The sequence below is a fragment of the Episyrphus balteatus genome, chromosome 4 (genome assembly GCF_945859705.1).
Source record: "Episyrphus balteatus chromosome 4, idEpiBalt1.1, whole genome shotgun sequence".
Lineage (NCBI taxonomy): Eukaryota > Metazoa > Arthropoda > Insecta > Diptera > Syrphidae > Episyrphus > Episyrphus balteatus.
Window position 1 is genome coordinate 72,601,539 of NC_079137.1, and position 19,749 is coordinate 72,621,287.

General features: G+C 30.6%; 1 protein-coding gene across 17 annotated transcripts in view; it reads left to right on the plus strand.

The window, feature by feature from the left end:
• LOC129920270 (endothelial zinc finger protein induced by tumor necrosis factor alpha) overlaps window positions 1-11,681 on the plus strand; it is a 92,631-nt gene extending 80,950 nt beyond the window's left edge. For 2 of the 17 annotated variants that reach the window (XM_056001575.1, XM_056001576.1), the window contains exons 3-10: window positions 3,669-4,701; window positions 4,796-5,471; window positions 6,306-6,500; window positions 7,837-8,106; window positions 9,356-9,565; window positions 9,639-9,919; window positions 9,975-10,079; window positions 11,169-11,681. In XM_056001575.1, coding sequence (XP_055857550.1) covers window positions 4,210-4,701; window positions 4,796-5,471; window positions 6,306-6,500; window positions 7,837-8,106; window positions 9,356-9,565; window positions 9,639-9,919; window positions 9,975-10,079; window positions 11,169-11,678 — 2,739 coding nt within the window. In that variant the 5' untranslated portion in view covers window positions 3,669-4,209 and the 3' untranslated portion in view covers window positions 11,679-11,681. Of the gene's footprint in view, window positions 1-3,668; window positions 4,702-4,795; window positions 5,556-6,305; window positions 6,585-7,836; window positions 8,107-9,355; window positions 9,572-9,638; window positions 9,920-9,974; window positions 10,080-11,168 lie in introns of all 17 variants that reach the window. The other 15 variants (XM_056001579.1, XM_056001577.1, XM_056001580.1 and 12 more) reach the window with 15 other exon arrangements.
• The last annotated feature ends 8,068 nt before the right edge of the window (window positions 11,682-19,749 follow it).

Consider the following 19,749-nt stretch of genomic DNA (forward strand, 5'->3'; position numbering starts at 1 on the left):
AAATTTAAGTTAGTCGCTAGCTTAGTAATAAAAAAAACATTGGTTTAATCCATGAATTTATTAAGGAATATTGGCAAATTACTCCTGCTGGTTTCTCTAGTAACCATCAATTACTTTGGCTAATTTTTGAGTTTTTCTCTGGTCTGGTCAATGGAACCAACGGTTTAATTGACGGAATGTAAAATTGACGAATCATTCAGTGAAAATTTAAAAAAAAATACCTATTCCGGTTAAACCTCGGTTAATTTAACCTATTAACTCAAATTAAGCTTATTTCAGGTTGAATCTTCTGTAGGTCAACTAAAAATACGGGGGACTCCTGTAAAAAAAAAACAAATAAAATTGGTTAAAGCAAGATTTAACTTTGGTTAAGTCGAATCTTGAGTGGAATCAACAACATTTAAGTTAATTCAGGTAAATCAACTGTTTGCACCGATCAAAATAACGGTTGACCCTTTGTTGCTCCCTTTTTTGACAATTTTTTTGTTTCAATTTATGCCATTCTGCCCCACTGTCTTTCCGTGTGTTCGTCTTCTTTGTTAAACTGTCGATGTCGGTCGCATTCGTTTTTGTGGGCTGATTGTTCTGCTCTGCACACTCCATAATGCAGCAGTAGTCGCCCCCTTTTTTTATATTTTCTTTGCAATATAATTAATGAGTTTTAAAAATATATATCTAACGCTCATAGTCATCATAAATGTATATCCGTCATAGCGCATACAAACACTCTTAATATCGGTATTGAATTATTCAACAACAACAAAAAAGTTAAATTAAAATAAATTATGAACTGATGGCATGTAAGTTTGTATACAAAACGGCCCCGACAAAAGCCAGCAGAAAAAAAAAATTATGCAAATCAACTGCCATGCCGACAACGACGACGGACGACTACGATTACGAGAGAGACTTTGGAAGACACGAATAGAATATACGCGCCATTCCGTCATTGCCGCGTACACTGACTGATAAGATATGGCGCGATGCGGGCTCTGCGCTGCGCTGCGCCACACCATCATCATCATGTCAAAATATACGACGACGACGACAACGATATACCGCGACTACTTTTTGAAGGTGTTTATGTCATTTGCACTGGTAATTTATGACAATTAATTGTTGTGTTTTACGATGATGGAGACAGAGAGACTTAATAGTGTTTTGCTAGTCTAAAAGAAATCCTAGATTAATTACAGATTTGATCATAAGAACTGTTATTTCATTAGTTAATATGACGTTTGTTGCGACGACGTTTGCAGAAGAAAAAAAAAAAACCCCCTCATGCAAAGTGTCAGATTTGCAATATGCGCGGTAAATCTTTATTTTTGACAGCTTCGGCAATTGAGGACAAAAGATAGCAATTGATTTTTGTGCCGCGATTTTGCTGATGACTATTTTTTTTATTCAAATTTAAAAAATAAAAAATGCAGACAGCATCGTCGTTCCGGTTAATAAGGCGACCAATATTATGATGACGACTGGCGGACGACTGCGGCACATTGGTTAGAGAAAACAAAACGTCAAATATGAGATCGTAAATTGGAAATTACAAAATGATTAATGCAAATGACAGCAATGATGATCGCCGCTGTCGCCAGACCGCCAATCCCTGATCGTCGTTGATCGTCGCTATTATATTGGCGTGTGGTTTTGGTATAAGATTAATAGATTTGTTTGCTTAATGTCCTTGAAATGGATTCAGAAGAAAATTTTACGAAGTTAGAATAATGCCTAGGATTTTTGACAAATAATAGCTTTGAAACCAGATTAAAGATTATTAGATATTTTGACATTGACAAACTCGTAGATGTCGAATTTTTCATAGGATCTTGCTGTCCCGAGTAAAAATGTTGTCCAAAATTGCTCCAAATAAAAATTTCAAGTAAACTTGCTCGAAAAAAAAACACCCTTTTATCAAGAGTAATTGTATGGTGTTCATAGATTCTTGACTCTTATCTTAATAAAACATTATTCAATCTTAGATTCCTAGATTCTTGGTCCAAATTTTATATGTGACATAATTTCTGGATTTCAAGAGGGTATCATTACTTTTAAGTTTCTACATTTTATCTAAACACCTAAAAAAAAACCCTTTCACGTGAAAAAAAATGTATACAATTATATGATTAGTAGCTCCCGAGGCAAAGACAACATTTACACCATTGTATTCTTTGGACATATCGCAGATTTTTCTGAATTCGAAAAAAAAAACACCCTTTGATCTGAAATATTTTTGTACTGCTTAGATTTTTGTTTTCTTCCGTGAATAAAACATGTATACCAATTTTTATTGAGGCTTAATTTTTATCACAGTTTTGTGGTATTAATTCTTAATTTCGAATTTTCTTTAAAAAAAAAAACACCCTTTCGATTTTCTAGAATCCTTAGTTTTTAAAGTTATTATAACAAACGAAACCTTTTCACCACGTTTAAAAATAAACAACATTTATAAAACCTTTCTTTCGCAATTCTTCAAAAAAAAACACCCTTTCAGCGAAAAATATTTGGTTTTACATTTTACTTTCCATTCCACACAATTTTTGTTTTCTGTTTTGTTGACCTTAACCCCCTCACTCCCTTCCGAGAAAAAACACATGAAGATTGGCCAAAAGGTCTGTTCAGTTTATCCTTTATTTATAACTCTTAACTTAAACAATTTTGACTAGAAAAAATCTGCATCAAAATTCTTTTTTTATAATCATTTAGGGCGTCATTTCATAGTCACGGGTAAGACATGTGTGTAGCAATGTTTTTTTTAACTAGGTATAAATAAATTATAAAATTTACAATACGTATTATAATATAATTTAATTTTGAAAGTGTCTAGGTTCTTCTTTACTGTAACGGGTGGGAAATATAGAAGAAATTATTTTCAAATATTTTTATTTTTACTAATAAGCGCTCTGAATTTATTTGAATCTAGTTTAAAATTCCCTCCTAGTTACAGAAACTATAATAAAAATTATTGTTTCCATAGAAAAATGATAAAATTTTAAAGTCACGGGTGAGACAAATAGACAAGACAATAATCTTTATTTTCAATTCAGGCAATGTTGAAATCGATAATAGTAATAGTAATACCGACAAGATTATTGGGCTCTTGGTCATTATTTGGTTAGCATGTTTATAAAACTAATTCTACGAATTTGAGCATTTGAGAAAAAAGAAAACATTAAATGTCTTATCTATTTTCAAAGTACTTTTCAACGCGTTCAAACTCAATTTGTTCCTTGTAAGACTTTTTCTACGTCTTAAACTCTATCAAACTTATTTATAAACTTTGTATAACTTTATACAACTGTTAAAATTTTTAAAATGTGATCAAAAACCTTGTTTATTGTTGTCTTATAGCTGTCAAACTTATACAAAAGAGTAGATTGTCTTAACCGCGAATAATGTGATTATTATTATTATTAAATAAAGCATATTTCCAACATTTTGAAAAAAGTTATGTAGTGTATAAGTAGACAAAAATCTAATAAATACGACTGTATATTTTTACTCACAATGATTAGATAGCCTCACGTTGGGCGCCATTTAAATTTTTTTCTAGGGTTTAAATAAGTAATTTTGTTTAAAAATTAAATTTCAAAATAATTGCAACATTATTTAAAATTAGTCCTTTTTTCTATTTCATTTTAAATGTTTACATGTTTTTTTCTTTGCAGTTTGAACATCATTGGATTTTGTGAATGGAAATTTTGACCACAGAACCACAAATAAAAGCAAATAAAACAAAAAAATGCTTAAATATTATAAAACAAAAAATAAAAATGAAAAATTATATAAACATATGCACTACCAAATCAGAAACAAATTCAGCAACAACACAATGATCACGTAGAATCTAAAAGAATTAAAAATAATAAAAATAAAAACTAAAACTTAAACTAAAAGAAAAAAAAAATCTTTTTTGAAACATAATTATCTATTAATTGTTGTACACCGTTATATACATACAAAACAAACAAACAAACAAAAAGAGAAAAAAATATAATTTCTATTTCAAATGACACATTACAGAGTGATAATCCTTTCTTATAAGAAAATTAAAAATAAATCTTGCTAAAAAAAAAATAACAACAACAACAAAATCTAGCAAGAAAATTGAGTGAAGAAAAATAAAGGACGAAAAAATAGAACCGAACAAAAAATCAGAAAGAAGAAGAGGAGGAGTAATAAATTCAAAATTATCGGGAACAAATTGCGATGGCGATAAATTTTCCCGCATCATTTGCGGCGTGCATAGCGGCTGGTCTAAAAGTGCCACGACAAATAATGTACTGCATATCGCAAGACACAGGTCAGCCGTACGTTCTGTACAAAGATTCACAGGAAGCTGCCGAGCGAAATGCGGCAGCTTTGGGTGGTACAGCAGCACAATGGGGAACGGACATGTATCCAGCAATTCAGCAAAACACACAAACGCATCTGGCAGCGCAGAATGCTCAAAATTCTTCACCGCAGATTGCCGCAGCGGCAGCAACTGCAGCCGCTGTCGCTGCTCAACAGCAGCAGCAGCAACAGCAACAACAACAACAGCCGCACAGTCCATCGGGCGAGGTGGACCAGACGCGGGATAATAGTGCGAATGTGCGTCAGCAGCAGCAACAGGGTTCGCCGTCGACGAGTCCGTACCCGAACCGAGCGAATGGTGGTGGTGGAGAGGAAGATGTGGCAATGAGTCAGGTGAGGATTGAGGTAATAATTTTTTTTTTATTTTCAAAACGTTTTTTAATCATCAATTGCTTTTTTAAGAATAGTCGCTAACTCTCTCTTTCTTTAACTCTATTAGGTGGCTGGAATGCAACAGCAGCAAAATGCCGCACAACAACAAAACCCAAACCAAAGTACCAACGATCCACAACCGATTTCGGTCGATCCGGCGTCAAATAACCAAGCACAGCAAAGCAATGACCAAACCTTTAACCCGCCACAAGGAGCCGAACTCGGCTACTATGCGCCGCGCCATCCGGGTGGCCCTCAAGGTGCAATGCTAGCGCCCCCAGGCTTCCCGCCACTGCATTATCTCAACAAACCAGTTTTGCCCGGCATGGCTGGATCGATGGATCAAAATGGCGGCCTTGAAGCATACGCAATGCCTGATCTCCTACCTGGCGGCGGTGCTGCCAATGCCGGCAACGGCGCACACGGTGGCATGCATCAAAACGTCAATGCCACCCCGACGGCGAATTCGCAAAAAATAAAGCCACACAGTGATCTGCGTTTGTTCAAATGTACAACCTGCGGCAAGGACTTCAAGCAAAAATCAACGCTCTTGCAACACGAACGCATACACACCGATGCCCGGCCGTATCCATGCACCGAATGTGGCAAACGATTCCGTCAACAGTCACACCTCACTCAGCACCTGCGCATCCATGCGAACGAGAAACCATTTTCATGTGCGTATTGTCCACGCAGTTTCCGGCAACGGGCGATCCTCAATCAGCACATTCGCATCCATTCGGGTGAGAAGCCCTACGCATGCCCAGAGTGCGGCAAGCACTTTCGCCAGAAGGCCATCCTCAATCAACATGTGCGCACCCACCAAGGCGAGCGACAGTTATTGAATCAAAATCAATCAAAAATTCCAAAATCCGAAATTTTTATCCGAAATTCAAAAAGTCACATGAAAGTTTTCGAAGAGAAAAAAATTCTCAATTTTTATATTTTGTTTGGAAAAGAAAATCATTTCAATAATTCGAAATTATTTAAAAATCTTCTGGGCCAATATTTTTTTTTTTTCATCAAAATCAAAATTCGTTTTCAAAATTTTATTTTTTTTTTTTTCAATTTTTGAAGTTTCAAAATTTAAGGTTTTTCGAAAGGCGAGTGCTGTCAATTTAGTGCAGTTGTTTCTTAAAAAACGTATTCCTTGAAATTCTCTGGTCTAAATTAGGTATTGAAACAGATCAACCTTTTTGTTAGTAAAATGTCTCACGTTGGGCGCCATCTAGAAATATAAGTTGATCGCTTTTTCCGCTTTCATAAATCTTATGTTTGGCTAGTTCCAAAAATTTGAACTAATGTTTCGACACAGTTTTGTCAGAAAAACAAGAAAACGTTTGAATACCTCACGTTGGGCGCCATTTAAAAAGACATTAAATTCAATATTCAAAGAACCTTTTTACGTCCAAGAATCAAATCTGCGTTATGGGTGGCCAGATAAATAATTTAAAGATTAAAGAGAAAGTACGTCAAATGCTCACGTTGGGCGCCATTTAAAAATGCGTAGGGCTTCTTCCCAAAATGTTTATTTTTGTTCAAAAATATTCGAAATTCAAAAATTTTTTTTATTAAAGATTTGCAGAACGATCGCACACACAACGATGGCCGGCCTTTTCCATGCACCGAATGTGGCAAACGATTCCGTCAACAGTCACACCTCATTCAGCACCTGCGCATCCATGCAAACGAGAAACCATTTTCATGCCCGTATTGTCCACACAGTTTCCGGCAACGGGCGAACCTCAATCAGCACATTCGCATCCATTCGGGTGAGAAGCCCTATGCATGCCCAGAGTGTGGCAAGCACTTTCGCCAGAAGGCCATCCTCAATCAACATGTGCGCACCCACCAAGGCGAGCGACTTTTACTTAATCATAAACACAAAAATCCAAAATTCGAAATTTTATCCGAAAAAAAGTCACGAAAGCTTTCGGAGATATATTCTCAATTTTTATATATTGTTTGGAAGAAAACGATTCAAAATATTTAATATTATTTAAAATCTTCTGGATCAGCTTTTTTTTCATCAAAAATCAAAATTATTTTCAAAATGTTATAATTTTTGAAATTCCAAAATTTAAGGTTATTCGAAAGGCGAGTGCTGTCAATTTATTGCAAGTTGTTCCGAAATATCTTTAATTTTTTTTTTACTAAGCTAGTTTAAGTTTAGATTGTTTTTCTTTAAATTAAATGTTTCACATTGGGCGCCATCGTGATACAAGTTAAAAGCCTTTTTCAATTGCTTACATCTTTTATTCAAATATCTTTTACGTTTGTCTCGTTCCATAAATTTGAGCTAACATTTTGACAAAGTTTTGGCAAAAACAAAATGAAAACGCCTAATGCCACACGTTGAGCGCCATAAAGATTTAATTATTATTAACTATAATGATAGTAAACATCATCACGTTGGGCGCCATTTAAACGAAGTTTTCTTAACTTCTTAAGACTCAATTTTTCTTTCTTTCTATGACTTTACCCACAATGACGTAAATTCAAAATCTCAAGTTTTAACATCGAAAAGTCCAATTTAGAAAGTTTTGCATTGAGCGCCATTCAAAAAAGCTTTTGACCGCACATTGGGCGCCATCTAAGTACTTGGTAAACCATTGTTGCCTGAGTCTTAAACTCAATTACATTGTTTGTTAGTTAGAGATTTAATTTGACACATTTTTTCAATCCAAACAAATAGAATGGCTCACGTTGGGCGCCATTTTAAAAATTATAATCTCAATATTTTAGAGCACACATAACTCAAAGATGTGGTGTGTAACTTTCTCTTGATTTAAAGTTAAAATTTGAAAATATTATGTTTATGGGAAAATAGAGTTTAGGCAGTATCTCACGTTGGGCGCCACTTAAAATAGCAGAAAACTGTATGTCTCAAGATCATTTTCTCAACCAAAAATTAAAAATTAAAAATGTCGTGTGGATGGTAACATAATGGAAAAGAACTTGTATTTTAACATATTTTTACCAGAGAAAAAAAGTATGTTAAATCCTCACATTGGGCGCCATCTAAAAATGCGTAGGGCTTCTCTCCTCTCCAAAGAACATATTTTTGTTAAAAAAAATATTCGAAATTCAAAAATTTTTGTATTGAAGGTGATGGCACACTCAACGATGGCCGACCGTATCCATGCACCGAATGTGGCAAACGATTCCGTCAACAGTCAACTCTCATTCAGCACCGGCGCATCCATGCGAACGAGAAACCATTTGCATGTGCGTATTGTCCACGCAGTTTCCGGCAACGGGCGATCCTTAATCAGCACATTCGCATCCATTTGGGTGAGAAGCCCTACACATGCCCAGAGTGTGGCAAGCACTTTCGCCAGAAGGCCATCCTCAATCAGCATGTGCGCACCCACCAAGGCGAGCGACATTTTTATTGAATTAAAAAAAAATTCCAAAATCCAAAATTATATCCGACAAAAAAATCACGAAAGCTTTCGAAAAAAAATTCTCAATTTCTATATTTTGTTTGGAAGAAAAACAATTCAATAATTTTGAAATTATTAAAAATCTTCCGGGCGAGCATATTTTTTTAATCAAAATCAAATTTTGTATTTTTTAATTTTTGAAGTTCCAAAAATTAAGGTTTTTCGAAAGGCGAGTGCTGTCAATTTATTGCAAGTGTTTCCCAAATATCTATAATATTTTTGAACCAAAAACGTTATTTTTTTAAGTTAAATGTTTTACGTTGGGCGCCATTTAAACTCGATTTTCAAGGTACTTTTTAACGTCCTTAGACTCAATTTGTCCTTCGTTTGACTTTTTCCACGACGTAAATTAAAAATTTTATGTTTCAACATCGAAAAGAAAAATTTTGCAAGTTTCGCGTTGGGCGCCATTCAAAAAAGACATATTATGTGCCAGAGGAAATACATCTTTAAATGCCTCACATTGGGTGCTATCTAAGTGCTAAGTAAACATTTTTTTGTCCGAGTCTCAAACTCAAATATATTAATTGTTTAACTAAGGGTAAATTGAAGAATAAAATTTTACTGATTTTTCAACCCGAACAAAAAAAAAAATGCCCCACGTTAGGCGTTATCTAAAAAAAAAGGAATCCCAGTTTTTTAAAGTACACAAAACTCAAGGATGTCTTTTGTGACTTTTGAAACATTTGGTAAATGGGAAAATTGAATTTTCGGTGCCTCACGTTGGGCGCCATTTAAAACCATAACATAATGAATTTAAAAAAACTTGTATTTTAACATATTTTTACCAGAGGAAAAAGTTTATCAAATGCTCACGTTGGGCGCCATTTATTTTTGTTTAAAAATAATCGGAATTCAAACATTATATTAAGGTTTCAATTGCTCAAATTCCTGCACTTGCCTTGATCCTTAATTTTGACTTAAAAAGCTTTAAAAAAAAAATTAAAATCCAAACAACATCTAGAAAACAAGAATCTCTATGACTTTTGAAATATTTTTTCCAAATTTTGAAATCCATTTAAAAATTTAAAGAATACAAAACAAAATTATTACTAACTTCTCTGAACGGCTTAACGCACTTTTTCACACACACTACAAAAACACTCTTTTCACAACTTCTCAATTGTTTACTAACAATGGATTTTTTTCTTTCTATCTTTTTTACACGTCCACCCCAAAAGATGTCTCTCCACATCTCATCTTCAAAAATGGACCTCATCCAACATTATGGCCACAAGATGTACCCTTTCCCGGTGATGAGACTGATACAAAGAATGACATTACTGGTTATAATGATGATGGTTCACAAGGTACACCCGAGTCACGAGCGTGTTTCTCTCCCGATGGCAATGGTGGCATGCATTATCCCTCATACTTCAAAGATGGCAAAGGTAAGTGTGAGTTTTTGTATAACAATTTTAATTTTAGAAATTATGAACTAATACGTGTCAAACTTCGATGTAGGGCAAAAATTGCTGCCCGATCTTATACAACATGGTCGTGCAGTTGGTATGCCACTTTATGTGAGATGTCCTATTTGTGACAAGGAGTTCAAGCAGAAGACAACATTGCTACAACATGGTTGTATACACATCGAGTCAAGACCGTATCCTTGTCCGGAATGTGGCAAGCGATTCCGTCAGCAATCACACCTGACACAGCATTTGCGAATACATACGAATGAGAAGCCATTTGGTTGTTTGTATTGTCCGCGATTCTTCCGGCAGAGGACTATTTTGAATCAGGTAAGAATTTTAATAAGTTTGAGTGATTTTTTTATTAAATTTTAATATATTTTAGCACATTCGAATTCATACTGGTGAGAAACCGTACAAATGTGCACAATGCGGCAAAGATTTCCGACAGAAGGCGATACTGGATCAACACACAAGGACTCACCAGGTAGTTGTAATGTTTAAAATAAGCTTAAATCTATAACAAACAAAAATACTTCTTATAACAGAAGCATTTCATTATTAAATTATAAATAAAGCTGTTTTTAAATCCAAAACCACAAGCTCACGTTGGGCGCCATTTTATAAAAACAGTTTTAAATAACTTTTAGAAAATGTCATATATATTTAATTTCAAATTACCTACTTGTTGAAACAACAAAAATGGGCTTCACGTTGGGCGCCACTTTAATTTAATTCATATCAAAAGTAGCATGTTTTGTTACTTGAGAAAGTGATCTATTAACCCGAAAAAAATAGAGTGCTCCCTTGGTTTTTGTACCCTAATAAAAATTTTAGACCTCGCGTTGGGCGCCAATCAACACTCAAACAGACTCGCGCTTAAATATATTTTACAATATTTTAATTAGGTTTCTCATATGAGCGTCCTTTTCTCAAAGAAATAGAAATCTTTCCTAACATCTTGGTCTTGCGAACTTTGTTTCTTATTTCAACGTTGGGCGCCATTTTTTTTTTTTTTTGTATTTTGAATTAAAAAAAAAATTTAAAACAGAGCGTTGTAGCTAGAAAAATTAAATAACAATGTTTAACACTAGTTAAATTTCTAACTTCAATTTGAATCCCCACGTTGGGCGCCATTCAAGCTTGTTTTTGGAATGAATATTATCTATTTCGATATCCTTGTTGCCTTTACATTTACATTTATTCAATTTCCTGAAGAATAACTCTTAATTCAATACATATTTTTCACATACCAAGTTAGCTGAATAGCGAGCTCTATACGATTTATTAAAATTTGTTTTCACTCCCCACGTTAGGCACCAATCAATAAGTTTAACTCAAATTAGAGCCTAACGTTGGGCGCCACTTTCTTTTCTTCTTTTTTTTTTGTTAGAAAGTAATGCTAAAAATCGATTTTCTGTTGGAGAGGATTTCGTTGGGCGCCATTCTTTTTGTTTTTTATAAAGTCAATTTTTCAACTAATTTCAGAACTCACGTTGGGCGCCATCCATATACTAATAACGATTTTTTGCATTATTATAAAATATTCTAACATTTTCCTTCAATGTTCTACTTTCAGGGTGATCGACCATTCTGTTGTCCAATGCCCAACTGCCGGCGACGTTTTGCCAGCGAAGCAGAAGTCAAAAAACACATCGACAACCACATGAATCCACATTCATCGAAGGCCCGTCGTCAAGTCAATCACAATATGTCGAACGACACCAAAAATGCGGCAGCAACTGCCGCTCAATTCCTCACAAATATGGATAGCAAAGCCAACATAATACCACGCATGGGTCCGGTCAAACACGAACTCTACTTCCCACAATGCTACGGATCACCGTTCAATCAGTCATTCGGTGCCCAACAACAAGGTCAAGTGCAACCCGGTCAACCCGGTCAACAGCAGCCAGTTCAACAACAGCAACAACAACAACAAAAACCTGGCCAACAACCGAATGCCGTACACAATGGCAATCCGGCGCCACCAAACGGTGCCACTGGCGGTGGTGCTGTAGTAACGGTAGCAAATTCCATTGCTCCTGGGGTAGTGCAACAAAATACAACAACAGCTGTTGCCCAGTGACATCCCCCCGCTGTGTCGCTAGCTCTTCCTCCACCCCCGGCAGCGCCACCACCACAATCTGTGCAATCGGCATCAGTGCATTTGCCAGCTTCACAACAACAACAACAACAACAAACTCAGTCAGCATCTATAGTTCCCGTGCCGACAGCAGCGATCTCAGCGGCAGCTGCAGCAGCTGCTGCCGCAACTGCTCACACCGTCACATTATCAATATCATTACCGCCCTCAGCATTACCTCAACAAGGCGCTACAACGAACAACAATGGAGTTGGCGGTGGTGGTGGACATGTTTTAGCACCTCCAACATCAACAACATCGCTTCTTCCACCGCACTCAGTGGCGCCATCTACAACAATATCACATGCAATTCCCATTCATCCACACATTCACTCAATATTCGGATCTCTATGATACTAAGACATCGGATTGGAGAATATCAACAGCAACAACAAAAACACTTTTACCCTAGTTACCCACCCAAGTCTTTAGAAAATAATAATTTTTAACACAAAAAAAAAAAAAAAAACTTACAAGGATCTACAAAAAAAAAAAGTGTTAAAAAAAATTAAACTTTGGGGACTCAAAAATAAAAAAAAAAAAATCAAGCAATTTCCGAGAAATAAAAAAAGGACAACAACCATAAATCACATTTGCAAGGATTCCAAAATAAAATTAACAAAAAAAAAATCTTTTAAGGATAACAACAGATTACATAAGGACTCTTGTATACTAACTTAAGTATAAAACTAAACAAAAAAAAGGTAATAATATAAAAAAAAAACACATATGAATACAATATTACTATAAATATTAATATTAAACAAAAAACAAAAATCAATTACACATAATTGTATAATTAAATACAACAAAAACAAAAAAATATTTGATATAGTTTTACGCTAGTCTTTTAGAAAAGGACTTTAAACTTACAATTAAATTGTTACTTTTTGGATTTTTCTATATATATAATTTTTTTTCTTAAATATTTTTTTTTTTATTTTAAACAAAATATGATCTTCCTCTTAATTTTAATTATATTTTTTTTAATTAATTTATTTTGTCATTTTAAAATGAGAAAACAAAAAATGAATATTTTGCGAAGCGTGTTTATTATAAAAAAAAAAAAAGAATAATATAAATGAGAACAGCTTATAATAAAAAATAATATATAAATGATACATAAACAAAAAAGATCAGCAATATTTTGGGTTAAATTTAAAGTTTAGAAATACACAAGATACATAAATATAATATATATAAATAATTATATATATATAAAAATAATTATTTTATGTATACCTACACAAAAGTTCTTTCAAAATGGTATTACTTTTTCAGAACAAAATGAATATTTAATTTCTTGACTTTAATTTTTCGTCTTCTTTCGTATAAAATAGATATTGCATATAAATATATAAAAGAAAATGTAGACAGTTTCTTTTTGTTGAATTAAGGACAAAAAATAATAATATTTCTAGGTGTTAAATCAAAATAATTTTTTTTTCTACTGAATGATTTTTTTTTTCTCTTAAAGATAATAAATAATTATTTAGTTTTTAACAACATCAAATTTTTGTTTTCTTAATTTTTTTTTCTCCTAATTTATGTTAATTTTTTTGAAAGAGATAAATATATTATAAATATTATGTAATTTAATTTTTTTTTGTAACTTTAATTTGTAAGTTTTATTTGTTAATCAAAAGCGCAGCTTAAATTGAGTCATTTATTATTTTTTATTATTTTTTTTTTTTTTTTTTGTATTTTTAATATTAATTGATATTTTTAAAGAACAAAAATAAACTTCTATCAGTGTTTGATAGTTGTTGAGAAGCCTAAATAATTTATTGTGCTTGGTTGTGATGATGGATAGATTTGTTTTGATCCTCCAAAGAGGCATGGGTTGCATGTTAACTTAAGTAGTATAGTAAAATAGGGTTTCACATTGGGCGCCATTTTACTTTACTTCTATTTTTATTGACTATGAAATTATATTCTTACACCAATGTGCTTCAGCGTTTTTTTTTTCGTGATCTCATTCGTTTGAATTAATTTTTGTAAAAAAAACTTACGTTGGGCGCCATTTCCAAAACAAAAAAAATTAAGATTTTTTTAAGCAATAGCCAACTGTGATTAATGGATGAACATGCAATGATCTTTTTATAATCTTGAACATAAATTAAGATTTCAATAAGAAAAAAATGTGTTGGGCGCCATTTTCCTATATTTATTTTTTTCTACTTGTGAATAAACATGCAAAAACGTGTTGGGCACCATTTTCAAATATTTTTTAAAAACTTTTTTTACCAATAGTCGAGTGTGGTAAATGGACGAACGCGTTAAGGTTTAATTTTTGTCCTAAGCTTCAATGGAACTTTTTAGGAAAAAATAACCTGCGTTGGGCGCCATTTCCAATATCTATTTTTTAATAACAAAATGTAACAAATAAACCAAAACTGTAATTTTTAAAAGCAATAGCCAAGTTTGATGAATGGACGAACATGCAATGATTTTGATCAGTTTCTTAGAGAAAGAAGATCTTGCCTTGGGCACCATTTAACATTTTTTTTTAACACAACATTAACATCATTTTTAAAAAACAATAACCAAAATGTGGAAATGGACAAATATGCAATATTTTTATTATTTGACAGAAAGATAAGAAAATTTTGCGTTGGGCGCCATTTCCTATATTATATTTTCTTGTATTCTTTAAAACAATAACTACATGTGGTAAATGAGGCAACATGCAGTGATTTCATTGCTTTGGTGGCCATTTATCAATATTTCTTGCATACATTTTAAAAGCAATAGCCAATCGTGTAAATGGTCGAACAAGCAAGCATCTTATTCTTTTTCATAGAGATTTTGATAAAAAGATTTTGCACTGGGCGCCATTTTCCAAATCATATTTTTTTTTTTTACACCTCATAACAGCAATAGCCAAAAATGGCAAATGGTAGAACACGCACGTATTTTTGATATCATCTTGATTCTTCTTTGAGATTTTGATAAAAAAAAATCTTGTGTTGGGCGCCATTTTCCAACTTTTCATTTTTGTACTTTAAATTAGCAATAACCAATTGCAAAATATTAACTTGAAATTGCAGTCAATGGAAATGAATTCAATGATTTTGTCAATGTCAAAATACATTAAAGTTTAGATTTATAAAAATTTTGCATTGCGCATATCATTTTCCAAAACATTTTTTGTAACATTTTATATCAGCAATAGCCAAATGTGATCAATGGACGAACGTGCACGTATTTTTCTATGGTCTTGATTCTACTTTGAGATTTTGATAGAAAAATCTTGCATTGGGCGCCATTTTTCAATTTTTTTGAACTCGTATTTTATATCATCAACTGTTATATAGACATAATGGGGGTATTATTACTACCACCTTCTTTTACTTAAAACATTATGATGAAAAAGACTTGCGTTGGGCGCCATTTCCAGTATTTTAATCAAGCGAAAAAAAAAAATCAAACAGAGCCTGTTTCATAATTTTTTCGGAATTTTCTTATTATTTTTTGACAAATATTTACCAAGAAGGAACATAAAACCATGCCTCTCTAAATTAACCATAACTTACAAGCCACAATTCGGCACACATAAACTCAAAAATAAATACAACATGCAAATATCGTCCTTATCCAGGTGCCATAAAGAGTGTAGATATTTATCGTAGGTATTTCGAAAAGGTTGAAAAGGACATATTTGCACAAATCCAAAAATTAATCCGTATGAATTCATTTAGTCACATATTTAACCAAGCACAATAAAAAATTCACAACGTATACGCATCCTTATAAATTTAAAATTTAAAAACGAGACCACACATCTCAAATTTTTTTTGATGGATCTTAACCTAAATTTTTATTTTGTCGTGATATAGAAGAAAAATAAAATTATTAATTTTAGTCATATTATTTTTAATTTTATTTTACTATATAAAAAAAAAAACTCAAATTAAAAATAAAATGAGAAATATATCTTCCTACATAATTATGTTTATTTTGTATTAATTTTTAATTTTATATAACATATTAATTTTTAAGAAAGTCTCAAATGTTACTTTAATTTTATTTTCTTCCTTTTTTTTAATCATTATTTATAAATTTAAGCAATAAGTTACTAACATTTATAATTTTTTTTAAATATATAATTTTCATAATTTTACGCATTTATGTTATTACTTTTTATATTTTATTTAAAGAATAAAAGAAAGCGAATGACAAATTTGTTTTTTTTTTTTAATTATTATTTCTTTGTAAAATATAAAAAAAAAAATTTAATGAAAAAAATATATATATTGATTTTTAAATAAAGAAAACTGAAATATTTTAATTTTTTGTTTTATTTTATTTTTTATTCTTTTTTTAGTTGATTTATTTCTTTAAAAATGGAGTGATTGGAGAAAAGATTTAAAAAAAAATTAACGATTCGAATAGGTAAAATAAAAAAAAAGTGAAAAAGGTAAAAATTTATGGGACAAAGAGAAAAAAGTAAAATGTTTAGGAAAAATTGTTTTCGTTTTTGGAGATATAAAAATTAAAAATTAGTCAAAATTTTTTATATATGAAAAACAAATACAAAGAATAACAAAAAATTAAATAAGAGTTGGAAAAAATTAAGGAAAAATGGAAAAAATATTTTTGACAAATAATCTAAATTTAAAAATTCTAAAAAAAAAATAAAAAATATTTAATCGTTAAACAAAAACAAAAAAAAAAAACATTTCGGAACGGATGCTTTTATTGGAACTGTCTTGGGGTGACGCGAGCATGTATAGTACGTTTATATGTATATATATATAAAATATATTTGGCAATGGTTAGATGGTTTAGCAAAAATTTATTTAATTTTAATTTATTGTTAATTTTTGAAAAAAATTAATTATTAGAGAGGAAAATAAAATTCAAAATTATTCCAAGTTATTTAAAAAATGAAAATATGTTTGAAAAATTTATTTAAAAAAGTTTTATTATTATTATTATATTTTTAGAAATTCCAACATTTCCAATAAAAGCCAAATTTTAGACTGAAAGTCTCTGTGATAACAAAATTTAAGCAAAAAATTAAAATTAAAAATTAAAATTGCATCTAAATTTAGGAAAAAAACAAAAAAAAAATGATAATTAAAATTAATCAAAATTTTTATAGGAAAAAAAAATTGCTAAACTATGGTTAAGTCGTCGTCGTCGTTGTCGTATAAAGGATGTGAGGAATTTTTAAGGATAACATTTATTAACAACAACCAGAAAAAATAAAAACACAAAAAAAACAAGAAATATTCAACTCCGTTTAATTCATTGATTTAATTTTTTAGTTTTTAATTTTAATTTAATTTTTAATTATTAAAACTTAATTTCGTTAAAAAAAATTCAAAAAATTCACATTGTAAATACCAGGAAATCCTTTTTGATATATAATCTAACAAAAAAAAATGATACAAAAATTAAACAAAAAAAAAACATTATGCAATTAACATTTTATAAAAAAAATTAAGTAGATTTGTAAAGTATTCACGTAAAACAAAAATTAAATAAAAAAACAAAATGATGAAAAGATAATTTTCGGCTCCAAAAATATGCAATTCAAAGAAAGAACAAACAACAACAAAACAGAAAAATCAAATTCGAAAAATCTCCAATAATACAACACCGCTGAAACTTAAATAATAAACAAACAGAAAAAACATGAAATAATTAAATACTCGTAAAAAAAAAATACAACAATTGTCAAACTTGTACTTAAAAGACTCTCAACAACAACCAGTACCAAAAAAAAAAAAATAAGAAAAATATAAAACACATCCAAAAATTCACCAAACTTTTCGGCCTCTTATAACCATTTTTTATTATTTCTCAATACAATTTGTGTTCATATTTCACCATGTAAATTAGAACCACAACAAAAAGAAAATAGTTAAATTAAATAAAAAAAAATAAAACTTAAACAAAAAAATAAAACAATTAAATCTATAAATATATTTAACAAGAAAATATATGAAAAAATACATACACACAACAACAACAACAAAAATAGCCCGATTATGAACAAAGAGTACAAATACATTAAAAAGAAATAAATAAAAGAAATAATTGCAAGAAAAAATATAAAAAAAAAAAAATAAATTAAGTGATTTTAAACAAAAATAAAATAAAAAATAATTTAATACCAAACCGAGTGTGGAGAAAATTCGATATTAATTATGTTTTGGTAAAATTTTTTCTTTGTTTTAATATAAGACATTTGAAAAATATTTCAAAAAAATGATAAACCATTTAAAAAAAAATTACAAGAGAGAGCGAGAGAATGAATCGACCCCATCTTTTTGTATAAACAAAATACATATACGAAGTACATTTAAAACAAAACAAAAAAATATTTAACAAAAAAATTAATTTTTAAACAAAATATTAAAACTACTCTCATTAAACAAAAAACATAAAGAGCCTAGCATTTAAGTCAAAATACATAAAATATTGTCAGAAACCAAAAAATAAAATGAATACACAGAATAATTAATTCTAAATAATGTACGTATCCAAAAAAAAAAAATTTTGTTGGAATATCCACAATATTAAGGCAGACAAAAATTAACCAACAAAACTAATATTAATTTTTGTTTAAAAAATTTTTGTCATGAATAATTTTTTTGTCTTTGAAACAAAAAACATAAAAGTTTAATGAAAAAAAAAAATACATTTCTTCATATTTGCTGTTTAAATATTCTAAACAATTACAAACTTTTAAACCAAGCAAAAAAACATAACCAAAATTTAACAATCACAAATTTTTTGTATAAGGTTCTCTCAAAACATTTTTGGTTAAATTTTTAGCACAAAGGTCTTCTTTAAAATGGTCAGAGTGTTTGGGGAAAAAGGGTAAATGGGGTTTGTTTCAAGCAGCAGATCGTCAGAGAAAATTCACTAGTTTTAGATTTAAAAAAAAAAAAATTAAGAAACTAATTTTTTTATTCAAGGGTCTTAAAAATTTTAACATTTTTGTATCTACAATTTTGAAGCTTGTAACAATTTTTGGTTACATTTTTTTATTAACGAAAATTGAAAGTTTGAGGTCTCAAAAATACATTTACCTTGATCAATTTTCAAGGGTCCCAGGAACATTTTAATGTTTATTTCAAAACAAAAACATTTTCTTGAGAAATTTATTAACTTTTAATATAAATTCAAAAGTCGTTTAGACAAAACTAATTTTCTTAATCTATGGTCCTAAGAAATTTAGAGGTCCCACGAATAGTTTTCTGTTTATTCAATGCAAAAAATTCTATTGGTTAAACTTAAATCGTAATTGACATAATTCATTGAGATAATCAATTTTTGAGTTAAATATGCTTACGAAGTATGAAAATGGGTCCCAAGAATAAATTATTGTTCGGTATAAAATAAAATAAACTTCGTTTTCAGTCAGTGTTGGTTCTATTTTTTTTTAAGAAAGGTGGTCCAAAGGGGTCCTAGAAATGGTGAAATATTCTCTTCACACGAAAAAACCAATATTTATAAAGCTCAAGGGTCTTAAAATGAATTTATCTGTATAAGAACCTACAGACTAAGCAAATAACTTGATTTATTTAGAAAATGGTGCATAGAGGCCTTAAGGTCTTGAACCGATTTTTCTAATTATTGCTTAGGACCACAAGAAACAATACCTGTAGTCCACCATTTTTAATAAACATTCAATAAAAAATTCACTTCATTTTTGGACACTGAATAAACTAAATAATATCTATTTTTTTGTTATTGAAACCGTGTACCCTAAAATAACTCATTTAACTCCCCTGAAACTTTGACCTCTAACAAGAAGACAAATCCTTTCAGTAAATAATAATAATTTACTACCACCAATTTTATTTTCAAATAAAAAAAAAAATGGTTTAATTTCCACTCCGAATCCGAACCCAAAATCCGAATCAACAAAAAATAATTGCAAACAAAAAATAACTAAAATCCACACTTACAATTACACCACACATCATAAAAAAAAAAATAAAACAAGAAAGCAAAAAAAAAATGCCTACAAACAACAACAACAAAACAACCGCAT